This window comes from Syzygium oleosum, unplaced genomic scaffold, assembly GCF_021117445.2.
Source record: "Syzygium oleosum isolate NSW1041296 unplaced genomic scaffold, Sole_v2.1 Sole_v2.40, whole genome shotgun sequence".
Lineage (NCBI taxonomy): Eukaryota > Viridiplantae > Streptophyta > Magnoliopsida > Myrtales > Myrtaceae > Syzygium > Syzygium oleosum.
This window is the reverse complement of record NW_026607524.1, coordinates 2,596,843-2,612,890: the sequence shown is the minus strand read 5'-3', so window position 1 is coordinate 2,612,890 and position 16,048 is coordinate 2,596,843. Positions and strand designations below refer to the sequence as shown.

The 16,048-nt window shown below is 37.8% G+C and overlaps 1 protein-coding gene across 1 annotated transcript; it reads left to right on the top strand.

The window, feature by feature from the left end:
* Positions 1-2,610: 2,610 nt before the first annotated feature.
* Positions 2,611-3,635, top strand: LOC130135993 (abscisic stress-ripening protein 2-like). Its single transcript, XM_056305930.1, has 2 exons — positions 2,611-2,778; positions 3,209-3,635. Exons 1-2 carry the CDS (start codon positions 2,626-2,628, stop codon positions 3,389-3,391), a joined length of 336 nt encoding a protein of 111 aa, XP_056161905.1. The 5' UTR covers positions 2,611-2,625; the 3' UTR covers positions 3,392-3,635.
* The last annotated feature ends 12,413 nt before the right edge of the window (positions 3,636-16,048 follow it).

Genomic DNA, 16,048 nt, shown 5'->3' with positions numbered 1-16,048 from the left:
CGCCATTTCTGGTACCAGAGGGTCATCTGGATTTGGGCCCTTCAAGAGCGAACAGATCGAGAGCAGTACCTGGAAATCAGAAGTATAAACCTTTGTCCACCTAGCTGTAGAGGTCACAGTACCAGATAGCGATCACAACAAAGCAACATTAACACTTCATAACATATAGAACCAAACAATTTATGACATTGTAGGACGCAGAGCAGCATTTAGGATAGTTACAAAAACATTCGGTACAAGTTTTCTCCAAAGGACTTCCTTGAAAAGAATCATCTACCAATTGCTGGAGACTAGTTTTAAAGTCTTCGACAAAACTTTTGAGGTCTTTAGGGAAAGCCTTGAACAAAGTAGCATGAAACTGGTGTTTGGCCATCATGTAAGGATGCAGTTTCCAGGAACTAAGTTGCAGTTTGATAAAATTGTTTTTCAATGTATATATGGGGTAAGACATACATTCAAAGTACAAGATAACCAAGGCCAGAAATGCATCATCTCAAATGAGCTTTGATGTTTACCACTGGAAACAAAAATGTACAGCTTGTTTTCGAGTCATCGGCAAACAACATCAGTACTTGGATGCCTCAAAAAATGTCCCGAAATTTTGACCCAATGTGCAATGTAGTCCTCAAAAATTCTGGGATCACATTGAACAAATTAAAAGTTCAAGGACTATATTGTAAATTGGACCAAGGTTTATGGACTATTTGTGTCATTTTTGGCTTTTTTTTTTTGGAAATGGTCCTCATATAGAAGAAAACGTACCTTTCTTCACGATTAAGTAATACAAATTCATTTATTTATGTTTTATTGATGTCCACCTTCTTAGCACCACCAGATAATTTTCAACCCATTGATTTTTAGATGTATATAGGTGTTGCCGGTTCTAACATGAAGGGGTTCAACTAAATTAAATAACTAATTAAAATTAATGGTGTCGGCATATAATAATCTAAAGAAGAAAAGGCAAAAAATTGTTCACATGCGAGGGAGGTATTAACTGTGAGCTGATTTATTTGTCTGTCAAGTAAAATGTCAACGAGACAATTGATCGTGCCTCAAAATCATGAAATGTCATTACGTACACTAGAAATATTTTTTAACTATTCCACATGTTAGTATAAGTAGACAAGATGTTAGCAAACCATTGATGGAGCACATAGGGATTGATTCTGCTATCAATTAAATCAGGTGGTTCGTCCCTTGAAAAACTAATAGGGATATAAAGCCATGCTTCTTACAAACAATCTAAGATTATATCAGGAAAAGAAAGTACACAAAAAAAAAATGGAAGCGCAGTAATGGAAAATTTAATGTATTCTCTTATTTTTAGAGCATCTAAAAAGAGAAAATCACTCTTTCAAAAACGAAAATTAGGTCGGTATGAAATCACAAACGACACCGTAGATCACTTTTTTTTTTCTTTATTCAAAACCCTATCAATAGATCTTCAATTATAGCATACCTAGGTCACATTCCTTCGATGGGATTCCTTAATCTCTCTCTTGCTTTTTTGGTCTGAAGAATGGCATTCCTTAATCAATAAGTCAAAACCACCCACCCACACCGCGTAGCCTCATCTTGAACTTTAAACTCCTACAATTACAGTATTAAACAAATCTTGCAGCCCGAAGACAAAGTTATAAGAGAAATCAACGGACACGGTAAGAACAATCAAGCCATTCACACCTTCTTCGATCCGGTTTCCTTCATGTGGTCAATTTCAAAACATATGCTCAACCTATTACATTACATTAATATCCACAAAAGATTGGAATGTCCTCGAGATTTTCCCTATTTCCTGTTTCAACTCATAAAAATCATCTGCCAAATGAAAACTCGTCCACCCAAAATTTCCCCCAACTAGAACCAAAAAGAAATATATATACATCCCCTAATATATTTTATTTTTAGATTAATACCACGAAAAATCCAAAACTAGTATACCTGTGATAAATTTACCCAAAACTAATTTTTTGACCACAAAAAAAACCAAACTGGTACACCTGTGATAAATTTACCCAAAACTAATTTTTTAACCACCAAAAACCCCAAACCGGTACATTTGTGACAAATTTACCTCATGTTAAATTGGATTAATACTATAAAAAAATAAAAAACTAATAAATCTGTCAGAAACAGCGGGGTAAAACCCTAAACTTGTATACCCGTTAACTGTCACGTGTCATCCAACTCAGCGATTTGACGGTAAAATTTAACGAAAATTAATTAAAGGTGAATTTGTTGCGAGTGTACAAATTTAAGATTTTTTTATGGTTAAAAAGTTAGCTTGGGATAAATTTGTTATAAATATATAAATTTGGGGTTTTCGCGGTATTAACCGTTTATTATTTTGGCTTGACATACAAACAACTGCTTCGTCGAAAGAAGATAAGGTTGCGTCGAGTAGAACCACGCCGACCTATCCTGACCATCCATCACGCGTTTAAGGCCCCCCGCGTTGGCACATTGGATGTGAGACTTTGCGTGTGCCAAATCTCCCTATAAATACACCCCTCCCTCTCAAACAATCTCACAATACAACACATACCAATACACTTCACCTGTAGTCCTTACCCTGATTCATTGTCAATTCTAGCATCCCCAAAAAAAAAACAACCACCAACCATGGCCGAAGGACACCGCCACCACCACTCCCACCACCAGAAGGATCCCGCCGTCCCGGAGACTGAGGTCGATTACATAAAGGAGGAGAAGCACCACAAGCACCTCCAGCAACTCGGAGAGCTCGGTGCCGTCACTGCCGGCGCTTTTGCCTTGGTAATAATTATCATCTTCTTCTCAATTCTTGCAATTTTTTCCCCATTTTATATATAGATAAAATTCGCGTCTTCACCTTATATACCTGAACCATTAGCTTGATCACAAGCATTTGATGCGAAGGATCTCGATTAGACTCGCATATTTCAACCGGATATGATGATGGCATGCCATGCGAGAATGGATCATCCTTATAAATGAACAATAGTTTGAGTTCAATCAATTTCCTTCACCGATAATCCATAACAGTGTCTACATGATCAAATACTTCTGCTCAAAGTGAATAAATTAATTTTTTTTGTTGAACTTATACCATGCTCAGAGCCTGTAGAAAAAAAGTATACATAGCAGAGAACTTTTTTTTTCCTCTTTACCTTAACTCATTTTGTTTCATTCACACAATTCCTAATTAATGATGTGCAAATTGCAGTATGAGAAGCATGAGGCCAAGAAGCACCCAGAGCAGGCCCACAGGCACAGGATAGAGGAGGAAATAGCCGCTGCTGCCGCTGTCGGGGCCGGCGGCTTCGCCTTCCATGAGCACCACCAGAAGAAGGAGGCCAAGAAAGAATATGAAGAGTCTCATGGCAAGAAGCACCACCATCACTTCTAAACCATGGAGGATCTCCGCGTCTCTCTCTTTTTGCTATGTGTCTTATTTATGTAATTTTATTTCTCTAACCAAGTACGCTTCAAGCTCAGAGACCGCGCTCAATAGTCACTGTACTTTGCAGAGGGTGGTTCTTGAATCTTGAATCTGCTGCTGTGAATGCTTCCTGAGAGAGTGAGCCTGTGTGTTTGGGCTTTGTCTTGTACCGGTTGTATCTTGGGTGTCTAATAAAATTATCTTCTGATGATCTGATTTCCTGCATCTACCTTTCAACATATTGTTTTAGGTACAACGACCATATTGAATATCGTTAAGCAAGACCAATCAGCTCAGAGTTCCGCTAGAATGGATCCGCACACAGTTAGTTAATGTTAATTCACTAGAAAGGGGTTGGGTGAAATTTAGAGAATCACCTGATCGCAATGTTATATACAATTATAATCCAAAAGTTATGTTAAAAAGCTGTGAATGATTGAGTCTCTAACGCGAGGACACGTACAAATTAGCAAATTTTTCTAATAATAGTCCATCACGATATCTTCATTATGACCCCACTATGCGCATTGACATTTTCCACTAATTTGGTGGGATCATGTGGGCGCGCCTTTGTCAAAAAATGTGGGCGCATGTCATTATCATCATCCATTATTGTGAGATTTGCTAAATCAAACACCAGGTCGTGCGAGACATGATCTCATACTGTTTACATCCGAAATGACTAGACCTTCGACATGGACAAGCACATGAACAACACTGATGCAGCCCATATTAAGGTCAGCACGTATTCAAGCTTGACGACACTCTCATCAATAAGCCTTATATCGAGAGACCTCCTCGACAATTAAAGAATCTCATCGATAAGTGAAAAATCTCATCTTTGATGTTGTCATAAAGAATTTGTTATTACTCATACATTGGAAGCTTGCAACAAGACTCCTTGAGACGGCCACAAGCATTGGAAATATTTTACTTTTGATAACTTCTAGTTTCTATGAGCTTTAATAATTCCTAGTTTCTAGATTTGACTCTAGTCTTTTGCTTTTCTTTTATTTTGCTATAAAATGCCATCAAGTTTATGTAAAATCAGACTAAATTTGATAAATTAAACTTGTTTGAACCTCAAAGAGTTCATTCCCCTTAAAAACCTAGAAGAGTTTTCACTCCATCCTTGAAAAGTCAAGCTTTTAAAGTCTACATCCTTGAAGAGTTGTAGCCATCAATTTAGAAGAATTGATGCCATTTCAACTTCATTGGAGGCCTAGAAGAGCAACCACTAAAGTTCCTATCTTTTTTTTTTTGCATCCAGATCATTCACGATCGTCCACTTCCTTCCAAAATCGACAGCTCTACAGTACTTATATGAGAAAACTCAAAACACAAAAGTTGTAGATCCGGAAGTCTTCATTCTTTTGGCTTTGGAATTGGGTCATTCCAATCTGTATCGACAAAGTTATAACCATTTTCCCAAACTAACGCACAACTGAAATTTCTGCTCGTTTTTGTGACAGAATTTCTGTGTGTGCAAGTCACTCTCCCAATCATATTGTTTCAGTAGTCGACCTTGGGCTGCATCAAACATGCAGACATAAATAATCACGTGATTAATGTATGAGGATTATCATGCACCTGATACCTTGCCGTCGATCATAGGGATTAATATTGATATTTACAATTAGTATTGACACACATCAGTGGCGCATATCGTCAGAAATTGACAATCAATTGTTGATATACGATGGCAAATGGCTAATAACTATCGATATGGGTACCGGTTAGTGAGGGACAGCAAGCCATCAAAACACTTTCGAAGCACAAAGAACATAGGAATGTGGTTACAAAGTCAAGATCACAAGGTATGGAGCAATTGAGGATCGAAGAGCAATCGGCATGTATATTTCGTATATTTTGGATGACAATTACATAGAAGCGGGGTTATGAAGCAATTATCATATAGAGGCAAGATCATGGAACCACAAAATCACGAGGCAGTTACCGATGAGCAGTTACCACTTGGAGCAAGGCCATGGAATGGTTATGGTTTGGAGCAAGATCATGGAACCACCAAGCAAGAGTGGCGTACGCTTTGAAGGAACAAGGCTAAGAGACGTGGGCACAAAACTTTTGAAAGTGGAGGAAAATGGAGGTAATTGTTGAAAACTGATCAAGAATAGTGCAACCACTGAAAACTTTTAGGAAGTGGTTATCGCACAACTATTATAATTACCATTAGTCATCTACTAGGAGGCCCCCGCACTAATCAAACAAATTTACTATCTTTTCAGTACCTTTATCTTCCTGCAAAGTTTATTTCCTTGTTATAGCTTTTAGGTTCGCGTCGTTGATTAAATTTCGATGTGCATCTTTATCCTAAATGCTATGTTGTCGATTAAATTCTGGCATGGCATCCTTTTGTTATTAGGCTGTGTCGTCGATTAAATTATGGCATGATTTGTTTACATCCGGTTACTTCATCAAGTCTTTATCTTTCAGACCTTGTTGTCATTTAAACTACGGCACTGTTTGTGTTTGCACAATCTTGTTCTTATTTAAGTTGTTGGTTCCTTTTGCTTGTGATATCTCCTATCCGAAGTTGGCACAAAACCCTGAATTTCCTTAAATAAAAATCGTAAGACGATTTTTGGTGAATGATATTTCGTCTCGGGATAAATTCTGGCAAAAAATCTTTTCGACATGCTTGGTGGGACCAGTGTAGCTGATTTGAGAAGATACTATGGCACGTAAAATGAATCAAGTTAATTTTGATAATGTTGGTGATAGCAGTTCACCACCACTGCTTGACAATGAAAGGGTATGATGTTCTTAATCATCAAATGCACATGTGGTGGCAAATCAAGCACAAGGTGGGATGTCAACATTCCAAGGCAACTCATCGACAAGCAAATGAGACAATTGGAGCCTAGCTTAGTCATGATGGCTACCATGAAGAGGATTTTTGACAAGCATCATAATAATTCGACTAACTATATGGTGAAGTACATTGTTGATGTAATTAAGCCGCCGATCGTCAATACTCTCCATGAGTTTGCAAGTGGCCAAGGAACTTCGAGTAATTCTATTCAAATGCAAGTTAACCCGGCTAATCCTACACCTTCCAGGCATCTTCCTCCATCCACTGCTACTCAAATTACATTTCATGGTGTAGGGTAGGTTATTCCTCCCCCACCACTACTTAGGATTTTGCAAAGGGCTGAGACCCTCATTATGACCCAGACCTGTGGGACAATGTTTACCAATGGAAATAATTTGCTAAATCATACTCAAGTTAATTTAGGTGGAAACAATAGTGGCAATGTGACAAATCATAGCACGCAACAAAGCATGCCATTACAAAATATGGAGAATGTGCGACCAGTCGGCGTAATGCTACAACCCAATGTAGCACCTATGTTGTAAAGGCCCAATGCTGTCATCAATAACTAAGGTAGACCACCAACCTCGCCTAAAAGGCAGGACGTTCCACAATTATCACAACCAATCCTACAACCATCGCCACAGCAATTACCACAATCAACACCAAAACCATTACCATAGCCATTTCCACAACAGTTACCACAATACTTAGCACAATTGCTGCCGCAACATGTTCCTTGAGCATAACCCGCTGTGGTGCCTGTTGCGATGGTTTGTGAACAAAATCAGCAAAATACTCAACTAAGACTTGAACATATGATGCAACAATATGAGAATTATATGAGATATGTTAGACCTGTGTATACAAAACCATACTCGGACTGGATGGATATAATACCCTATCCAAGAGGTTTCTAGATACTTGAATTCAACCTTTTTTTTTTTTTGGTGAAGATGATCAATCAACATTGGAACACATTAGCTGATTTCCTGCTATGTGTAGCATTGCAACACATGGCAATTGTTGGAAATTAAGATTGTTTCCATTATCGTTGTCTAAAACCGCTCTTACTTGGTATATAGCACTACCGGCTAACTCTGCTCACTCTTGGGAACAAATGGAAGCATGGTTAGTTCTAGAGGTCTATTCTCGATGTAACTATCACAGATCTGGTGATTATGAAACAACAAAATAATGAGTCGGTAGATCACTTCATATCCCAAATTAAGAAAGCAAGAAGTAGATGTCTTTTGCCGCTATAAGAAAAGTCTTTCACCCAAGTAGCCCTTGGCAATCTGAAGTTCTCTATTAGGGAAAGCATGGAAGGGTAGCCATATAACGACCTTTTCCAATTGGCAACCAGGGCAGTCAGGTACGAGAACCTCTTGAAAGAGAAAGAAAGAAAGCCTAGTAAATATGATGTGGCCTTTGTGGAAAGGTATGAGCCTAAAGATAACCTAGATCAAGGAGAGTACGCTGAGATAGCTGTTTTGTCAAGCACTGAGATCAGCCAGAATTAAAGAAAAGATGAAAGAGAACATCAATGTGAAGGAAAAAGACACTCAGTATTACTTGTTTGACGTAGGCAAAATGGACGAGATCTTTGACATGCTTCTAGCTGATGGCCAAATTAAACTAACAGAAGGACAAATCATGCCGAGTAGAGAAGAATTGGCAAACAAGAAATATTGCAAATGGCACCACTCATGGAGCCATAATACTATCGATTGCGTTATCTTTAAAAAGAACTTTCATGAGGCAATTCGACGAGGCAAGATTAAGTTCGCCGATGAGAAAAATAAAGCTCCAATGGAGATAGATGCTAACCCATTCCCTCTCATGACTAGGATGGTATCGATGAAGTTCAAAGGTAGAAAAGCACAACAACCAAACCTTTTGTGCCCGATGTAAATGAGAAATAGGTCAAAACTACCATTCACCACCCAAAGGAAAGGCGCCACAAATGAGAGCCCCTTTGTAGAACACGAGGAATTGTTGTCAATGGAATTATACCAACAATCCTAATACAGTGGGTCAAACAAGTCTTCCTCGGGTATTTTGATCGAATTACCTACCCTAGTGGACAACTCATGAAGTAGAAGTCATTCATGCAGAGGTATGAAGAAGGAGACCCTACTATTGATACATTAGGAGAACCAAGTGGCAAATTTGATTACTATGTCAGTTATGGGTCACCACCCTCATATCCTCAAAATGTTACCCCTACTGGATAGGGAGAGTAGATTGATGGGCTACCTCCTGAAGGCACCGATTTATCTACACCCACCCACCGACAGACATTGAAGACACTTTATGATCCATCAAAGAGCCAATGGTTTGAATTTGGAGAGGCACAAGCACCAAGGGGCGGCATGTGCATGACTCAGAAAAGAAAAATGCAAAGGAAGAAAAACATGTTCAAGCTACAACAAGAAGTTGATTAGGTCCATATTAGTCAGGTTCGCGCAACCCTCATGGCAACTTACAAACCAAAGAAATTAAGGTCTAGGAATTTAGTTTGGAAGAGGAAGCTGAGGAGTTAGCTCAAACCAATGTAGAGCCAAAAGAATCAGGGTCTCGGAAGGAAGAGGAGTCTGAGTCAAGAAGACCTGCAGTTCTATCAAGAGCAATATCACCAGCAAGTTCATGTATGGTTCAAGTTAGGTTACCTTTTGAGTTCATAACATCACCAATAAGAGTGATAGAGAAGCAAGATTCGATAAATGATAAGGAGGAAAAAGCTAAATCCCAATTCGCCGATGAAGAGGTAATGGAGTTCGAAAAACTTACTGCTCACAACTCTGGACACCTCAAAGCTCTTAATATATCGGCCAGGTTTTGGTCGATGGAGGGTCTTCCTTGAATCTCATCCCTTATAAGTTCTTCAAGAAACTTGGGAAGAGAGATGATGAGATCAATCCTTCAAATGTTCAGCTCGCGGACTTCATAGGAGAAATATGTGAAGTCAAAGGTGTTGAGGAAACTAACTTTGAAGTGGCTGATATTCAATGGGAGGAACTTCAGAATGCACAAGAAACAAATCATTCAGAAGCAACATCTGCAGATTTCCCTCTTGAAGGAGATGGAAATGTTGTTAGTCAGATTCCATATGAAGCTCAACGAAAAGGGAAAGAGAAGCAAGTAGAATCTGCTGACATTCAGATTACAAACACTCGTTCTGGACGTAATGTCTCGTCATCTATGTCAGATCATGAAGCTATTACAGATCTCAGGTGGAGGCAAGCAGCAGTACAAAATGAAGTTAGGGCACTCAGAAGTGACCTTAAAGAAGGAATCCAAGAACTGAATGACTTGATGGAAGCCAGAATAAACAATCCGAAAGTTCAAGTCAAAAGCAAATTGCAGCAATTAACAATGCAAATATTGAAGGAAAGATTAATCAGCTCTCATCAAGTGTTGAACAAAGATTGAATCAACTTTCTTGCTTCAGTATTGTACAAGTGTCTTTCTCACTTGCACCTTCTAGACCTTCAGCACCATCAGCCCCTCCAGAAAACTAGATCAACTAATCGAACTCCCTCCAATAGACTAGTTTGACTATTTTTTGCGTTGTCTGGATTACATTCAATTCTTATTTTTGATGTGTTGAGACTTGGTTTGAATATTTTTGGTATGCACTTTGACAATTAGTTTGATGTTGAACTATGATTCGTCTCTAGATGTTGAACTCTTATATTGAATTTTTATTGATTATGTTATTACCGTCTGCTACTAACCCTTTGTGCTGATGTCAAAAAGGGGGAGAAAAATGAGATATAGAATCTGGATGCTACACAGATGGGCTATGAGATATAGAATCTGAATGCTACACAGATGGGCTGTTATGTCAGAACTTAACATTGTTTTATGTGCTTTGAATGTCATATCCTCTGAATATTTTTAAAGCATATGGATAGTTTTATCATCATAAAAAAAGGGGAGAACATTGAGGAAAATCCCTCATTAGTTTTGAAGAATGACAAAATAATCCTTTTCTAACAATCCTGTTCTGACCTCAATTACACTTAAGTTATTTGATGCAGGTAATTATTGAGTCATCAGACTTAGTCGATGAAAAGACTTTGTTATCAGACTCAAAATTCCCCGTCAGATTCGATAAGTGTTATTTTTGGCAAGTTTATGCAGGTCAATCAAATTCATTCAATAATCGATATCTCAAGATATTCTATTTAACAATCATAAGATTATTCCTTAAACACGAAGAACTACACTTATGGAAACTAAGATTTGATTGTATGGGCGATTAAATCACTCAGAGATAATGGTTCTTTTTCTAATGGCTATGCATCTTCTTTTGAGAAGTTTCTCCAACGGATTGATTTGGAGACAAAATCCTCTGAAGACTGTCCAACGGATAGGATGGAAATGGAGGAGTATAAAAGGATTGCAAACGTCGTACAAAGTAAAAAGAACCAAAATCAAGAATTTCAAAGTCTGAATAGAGTTTCGATCTTACACACTTGTAATTACTGTATTCCACGTTATTACTCTGGAGAGAAAATTACTTGAGTGTAAAGTATACGTGATAGTGTAATCTATCATCTGAGAAGCACTGCTCTTGTAATCTCTTGGTGATTTAATAGTGAAACACAGCCAATAGGCTGCCAGCGTGGAGAGTGGACATAGGCTTGAAAAAGCCGAACTACTGTAAAGATCTGTGTGCAGTATTCTCTATCCTTAAACTCTCATTTATTATTGTTGACGTTATACTGCATACATATTTGTGAAACGAGTTCATCAAAACATCTTCATAGTCATCAGACGTAACTATCTGACGATAACTTACATATAAGTTCGTCAAATGCATCCATCTGATATTGTCCGCACGAGTTGTTGATCTTGACCATATTCATTCCGCACGTTTAATTTATCAAATTTGGTAAAATCACCTATTCACCCCCTCTAGGTGATAACACTAGCCGTAACAAAAGGTATGTTCATTGCAGACTTAATTGTTGGGTCAAAGACGTTCTTTTTTTGTTGTTGAAGCTCATGGATCATATAGTTTGCTATTAGAAAGAGATTGGATTTAGGTAATCAGTGTGTACTAAATTGGCAAATTATCAAAACGTTTAGAATGATACAATTGAAGAGTTTAAGACTAAATTGGCAAATCGTCAAAAGATTTAAGACAAAATTGACAAAATTGAAAGGTTTAAGACTGGATTGGTTACCGTATAATAGCTTTAGGACTTTTTGGCTGAATTTGCCAATCAACTGGAATGGGAGATCAAGCACATGAAGATAGACCAAGAGGGACGTTGGTTTGGCCCTTTTTATTTTGACCTAATTGTTCGACCACCGCCACCTCCATCACCATCTCGTCCTGTTCTTACTAGTTTTCCCCCGGGTCATCTCTTCTTTACGCTGGAGCCGGAACCAATCCCACTTGGAGATGAAGCTAGTTCATAGATTGATAGTCCTATGATCTGTTTTGTCTTTTGATGTATATGGTTCAAATTTTCCTCGCTATCCCATAAATGATGTTGTGCTGCAGTTGTCATGTAGATTTGGATTTCTAAGTTGAATGAACGCTGTGTCGAATTTCCTCGACATGCTTGTCCTAAGTAGGATAATCAAATTATACGTTAGATCGCCCTTCAACGAATATAGATCGCTCAACTTGTTTATAAGGCAAGCGTTAAGTTTCATTACGAAGAGAGGAACCAAGCCTAGTAAGTGATGCGACAATTAATGTGCTCCTTGTCGGAAATAATTACTGTTGTGACTTACTAAAAGTTGGCTCCGGTTGGAATCACTTTGATAGATTTAGGGATAATATCATGAAAAACCTCAAATTAATATACCTGGGACAAATTTACTCCAAACTAATTTTTTTACTATCAAAAATCCAAAATTGATACATTTGTGATAAATTTATCCAAAATTAATTTTTTGACCAAAAAAAATCTCAAATTGGTACACTTATGACAAATTTACCTTCCGTTAAATTGGATTAATATCATGAAAAACCACAAACTAGTAAACCTGTGACAAACGGAAGGGTAAAATCCCAAACTGATAAACCCGTCAACTGCCACGTGTCATCCAACTCAGCAATTTGATGGTAAAATTTAATGGTAACTAACGGGGGTAAATTTGTTACTGGTGTACTAGATTGAGATTTTTTGTGGTCAAAAAATTAATTTGAAGTAAATTTATCACATGTATACCAGTTTGTGGTTTTTCAACTATTGGAGTTGGCCATGCCTGAAGTCGTTACGGGACTTTTCGTGAATTGATAGCGCACTTAGACCAAAATGCCAGCCACTAGAAGTCAAAGATCGTTTCGCCGACATTGTCGAAATATTGAAGTCGGATGCATTTTTGTGAAAGCCGGCCATGTCTAGCCTTTTGAATGTAATTACTTTATTTTTATTAAACTATGGTACTTGACCAAAAATAACTATTATATTTTACGGTTAGAAGAACAATAGTTCTAGTCGGGATATATTTATATCGGTATTTACAAAGTGCGCCCATCAAAATTTCGTCTTTAACTCCCTGTTGTACATTTTCTGCCTATATAATAACCTCATAAATTGACCACATGTATAATCATGAATTTTAAATCTTCATTTCGTGAAATGGACAAAAAAAATATTTAATGATACCCTTTATTTAAAAGGATTAATACTGCAAAAAGCCCATAACTAGTACACCCATAAAAAATTTTAAATTGGTACACCTGTGACAAATTTACCCTCCTTTAGTCTCTATTAAATTTTACTGTCGAGTTGACCAATGTACCAGTTTAGGGTTTTATCCTCTATTTGTTATAGGTACACCAGTTTGTGATTTTTTGTGGTATTAATCTAATTTAACGGAAACTAACAGATAGTAAATTTATCACAAATATACCAGTTTGGGATTTTTGATAGTCAAAAAATTAGTTTTGAGTAAATTTGTCACAGATGTACCAGTTTAAAGATTTTATTGGTCAAAAATTAGTTAAAGATAAATTTATCACTGGTGTACCAACTTGGGATTTTTCGTTATTTAACTCTATTTAAAATATTGGTCAATTATGCACGCATGCACATGTACCTGTACAAATATCATACCCCTGTGTCCCTCTCTCCCCATCTCTCTCTCTCTCTCTCAACCTACACAACAAATGTCATGAAGTCAAAGAGATTGTGTATGATCAAGACCACCGGTCCAAAACTTCTTCATCAACCCCTCTCTCTCAGCTCTCTATCATTTTTGGTTAATTACATTTTTGAAGAAATGGCCATGTAGGAGAGATGGACGTGAAACCGCTTTCCACAATCACTCGCTCCCGTTTGAGAAATTTCGCTGCGCTGGAAGCTTCTCTCTCAAGTCTCTCTCAGTTTCTGAACATCACACTTGAGACGCAACCCTCTCCATAGCCTAAAAACTGACCTAAAATGAACCCATTTGATTTGCAGTCGGGTGGCAACGGAGATGCCGGTGTGAAGACTAAATGCTGGAAGCCCACTGGGAAGTCCGCCCTTCCTGCAAGTTGCTAGGACTTGAAGGTTGCCAACTGCAGTGGCAAGAAGAAGTTCCAAGGTGTGAACTAGAACCTGTTAGCGAGATGGACGGCAAGGGTCCGAGATTCGGAGCAATGTGTATGGCAGTGGTTGGGCATGTATGAAACGGCCAAGGACTTCGCAAGGGCGTACGACAAAGCAGCGCGAGAGCTACACGAAACGGACGCGATCACCACATTGGGATCCTACTGCTAGCAGGGTCCATTTCAGCCTTCTTTGCAAGTGGAATTAGCGTCTCATGATACTTACGAGTGATTAATTGAGTGACCATATCATTCAATTCGATTTAATCTTGAATTAGTATTTCTTTGTTCGGTGACTAAGGAGAAACTTTTTTACCTCTAGAGAAAGAATCTTAGTAATGGAATTTTATTGTTATATGTAATCAAGCTATCTGTATTTTCCCCTAGAAATTCAATTCTTGAGTGTTTCTTTTGAAGCGCAGTTCTAACATCTTTAATTTTCTTGAGTCAGTTTCTTTCTCATCGTGGTGATATATGAAATTTTCCTGTTTTGTTCATTTTATATATGTATGCCGATTATTATTTCAAATTTTAATTTTCAAAAAAACATCTCCCAATCTTCTCAGGACTTCACCGCCAATCTTTATTTTATATATGTAATATGTTTGTCTAGGTATGCATATGAATATTGTATTGTCTATCAAGACATACATTCTGATTGCATCTGAGTGTATGAATTCTTTCAATTCCTTAATTGTGACTGTACTAATCCACAGGGCTAGATGTAAAGCATACTGCAGTTTTCTTTAGAGAGCAGCTCTTGTTGCAGCTTCTGACTTCGTTGAAACATGTTGTGAAGACAAAAAAGCATCGGCAATCTTTGCCAAGTTTAATCCTATAAAGGAGATGTTCTACTATCAATGGAATGAATCATCCTCAATTGGGCATTGTCATGTCACGGCTTGTGCACACAATCTTATCCTCCATCATTGTGCGAAATAAAAATCCTAAAGACACTTTTGGTATTGAGGGGAATGATTAGTGATCGATGTATTATGATAAGTGATTGCCAGTTGATGAAACTAAGATAAGAGAAGAAGTGTGATTAACAGCATATTATATGAGCCATGTGGTCTGAATAAAAAACATATCTGCTCACAGAAAAGCATCAGAAAGATGAGATTGACTCTGATTCACTTTCTCTGGATCCAGACTCTGGGATTGCTTCCGGAAAATTGAACTTCTTGTCAACAAAAAAGATGTTAGCAATTTGCCGGACTATGCTTTGGACCATAACTTGCATGATTTACGTTATCATTCGGAAGATACTTTGTCAAAAAGCACTATGTACACTCCCAGAAAACTACGACCTCAGAAGCTAAATTGCTATAACAGCTAAGCTTGACATTGTCAAGTCTAAACTGAATTCAAAGGGAATAGTCACTGGTAATAATTTTGCAAGATTGGCATACAATGCACAAGACAATGGAAAAGGATGTCACGTGTGGGAGCAGATTGGACAGATTTTGACTGTTGAGCAAATGCTGCTCCTTTCTTGAGGTAGCCCGCTTAAAAGCCTCATCCCTCCCTTATCAATACGACAAAATATCCACCAGCTTCTTCTGATCTGTTGTTTGGTTTTGACAATTGTAATTTCCACAAAGAGAGGTCTATGCAGAGCTTACGAAGTGTAAGACAATCTTTAGGATCTTTAGGACCAGGCGACTTTTCATGATGATCAAACAAGGACATGCCAGATACTTGAAATTTAGCAGACAAATAAGCTGCGCAGGCGAAAGCTGGAAAGCTACAAGAAGTTAACTCTGGCGCCTTTGGATATGCTATGCTAGATATGTTGTGTAAAAACTACATAAACTAACCAGCTGAACATCTCTGTATAACAGCATATGGAGTCACATTTGGAAAAGCATCTGGGCTGTTGATTTGGAGAGTTCAGTAGAAACATCTTGATGAAACAGAAACTAAAAACCAGCTTATGCATTCACTGTTGAGGTGAAAGTGCAAAATGTCTTGGCAAAAGTCAAATGTTACTAGGATCATTTAAAATTTGTGCCCGGACAGGATTACAATAGTCAAATGTTGCCAATCTACAGTAATCAACTTTACCCATTCAAAGATATTTCCACAGTGAAAACTCACACATGAAAATTAAAGACAGAGAACCGGACTTCAATAGAAGCGGTCACCAATAATTGAATTTCTGAGGGAAAATAGAGATAGTTTGATGGCATACAATAGAATTCCATCACTAATATCCTTTTCTAGA

Excerpts from the sequence above, each read along its gene's own strand:
- LOC130135993 (XM_056305930.1), top strand. The coding sequence starts at position 2,626 with ATGGCCGAAGGACACCGCCACCACCACTCCCACCACCAGAAGGATCCC. Across the intron at positions 2,779-3,208 it reads CTGCCGGCGCTTTTGCCTTG|TATGAGAAGCATGAGGCCAA; the intron begins GTAATAATTATC and ends TGCAAATTGCAG.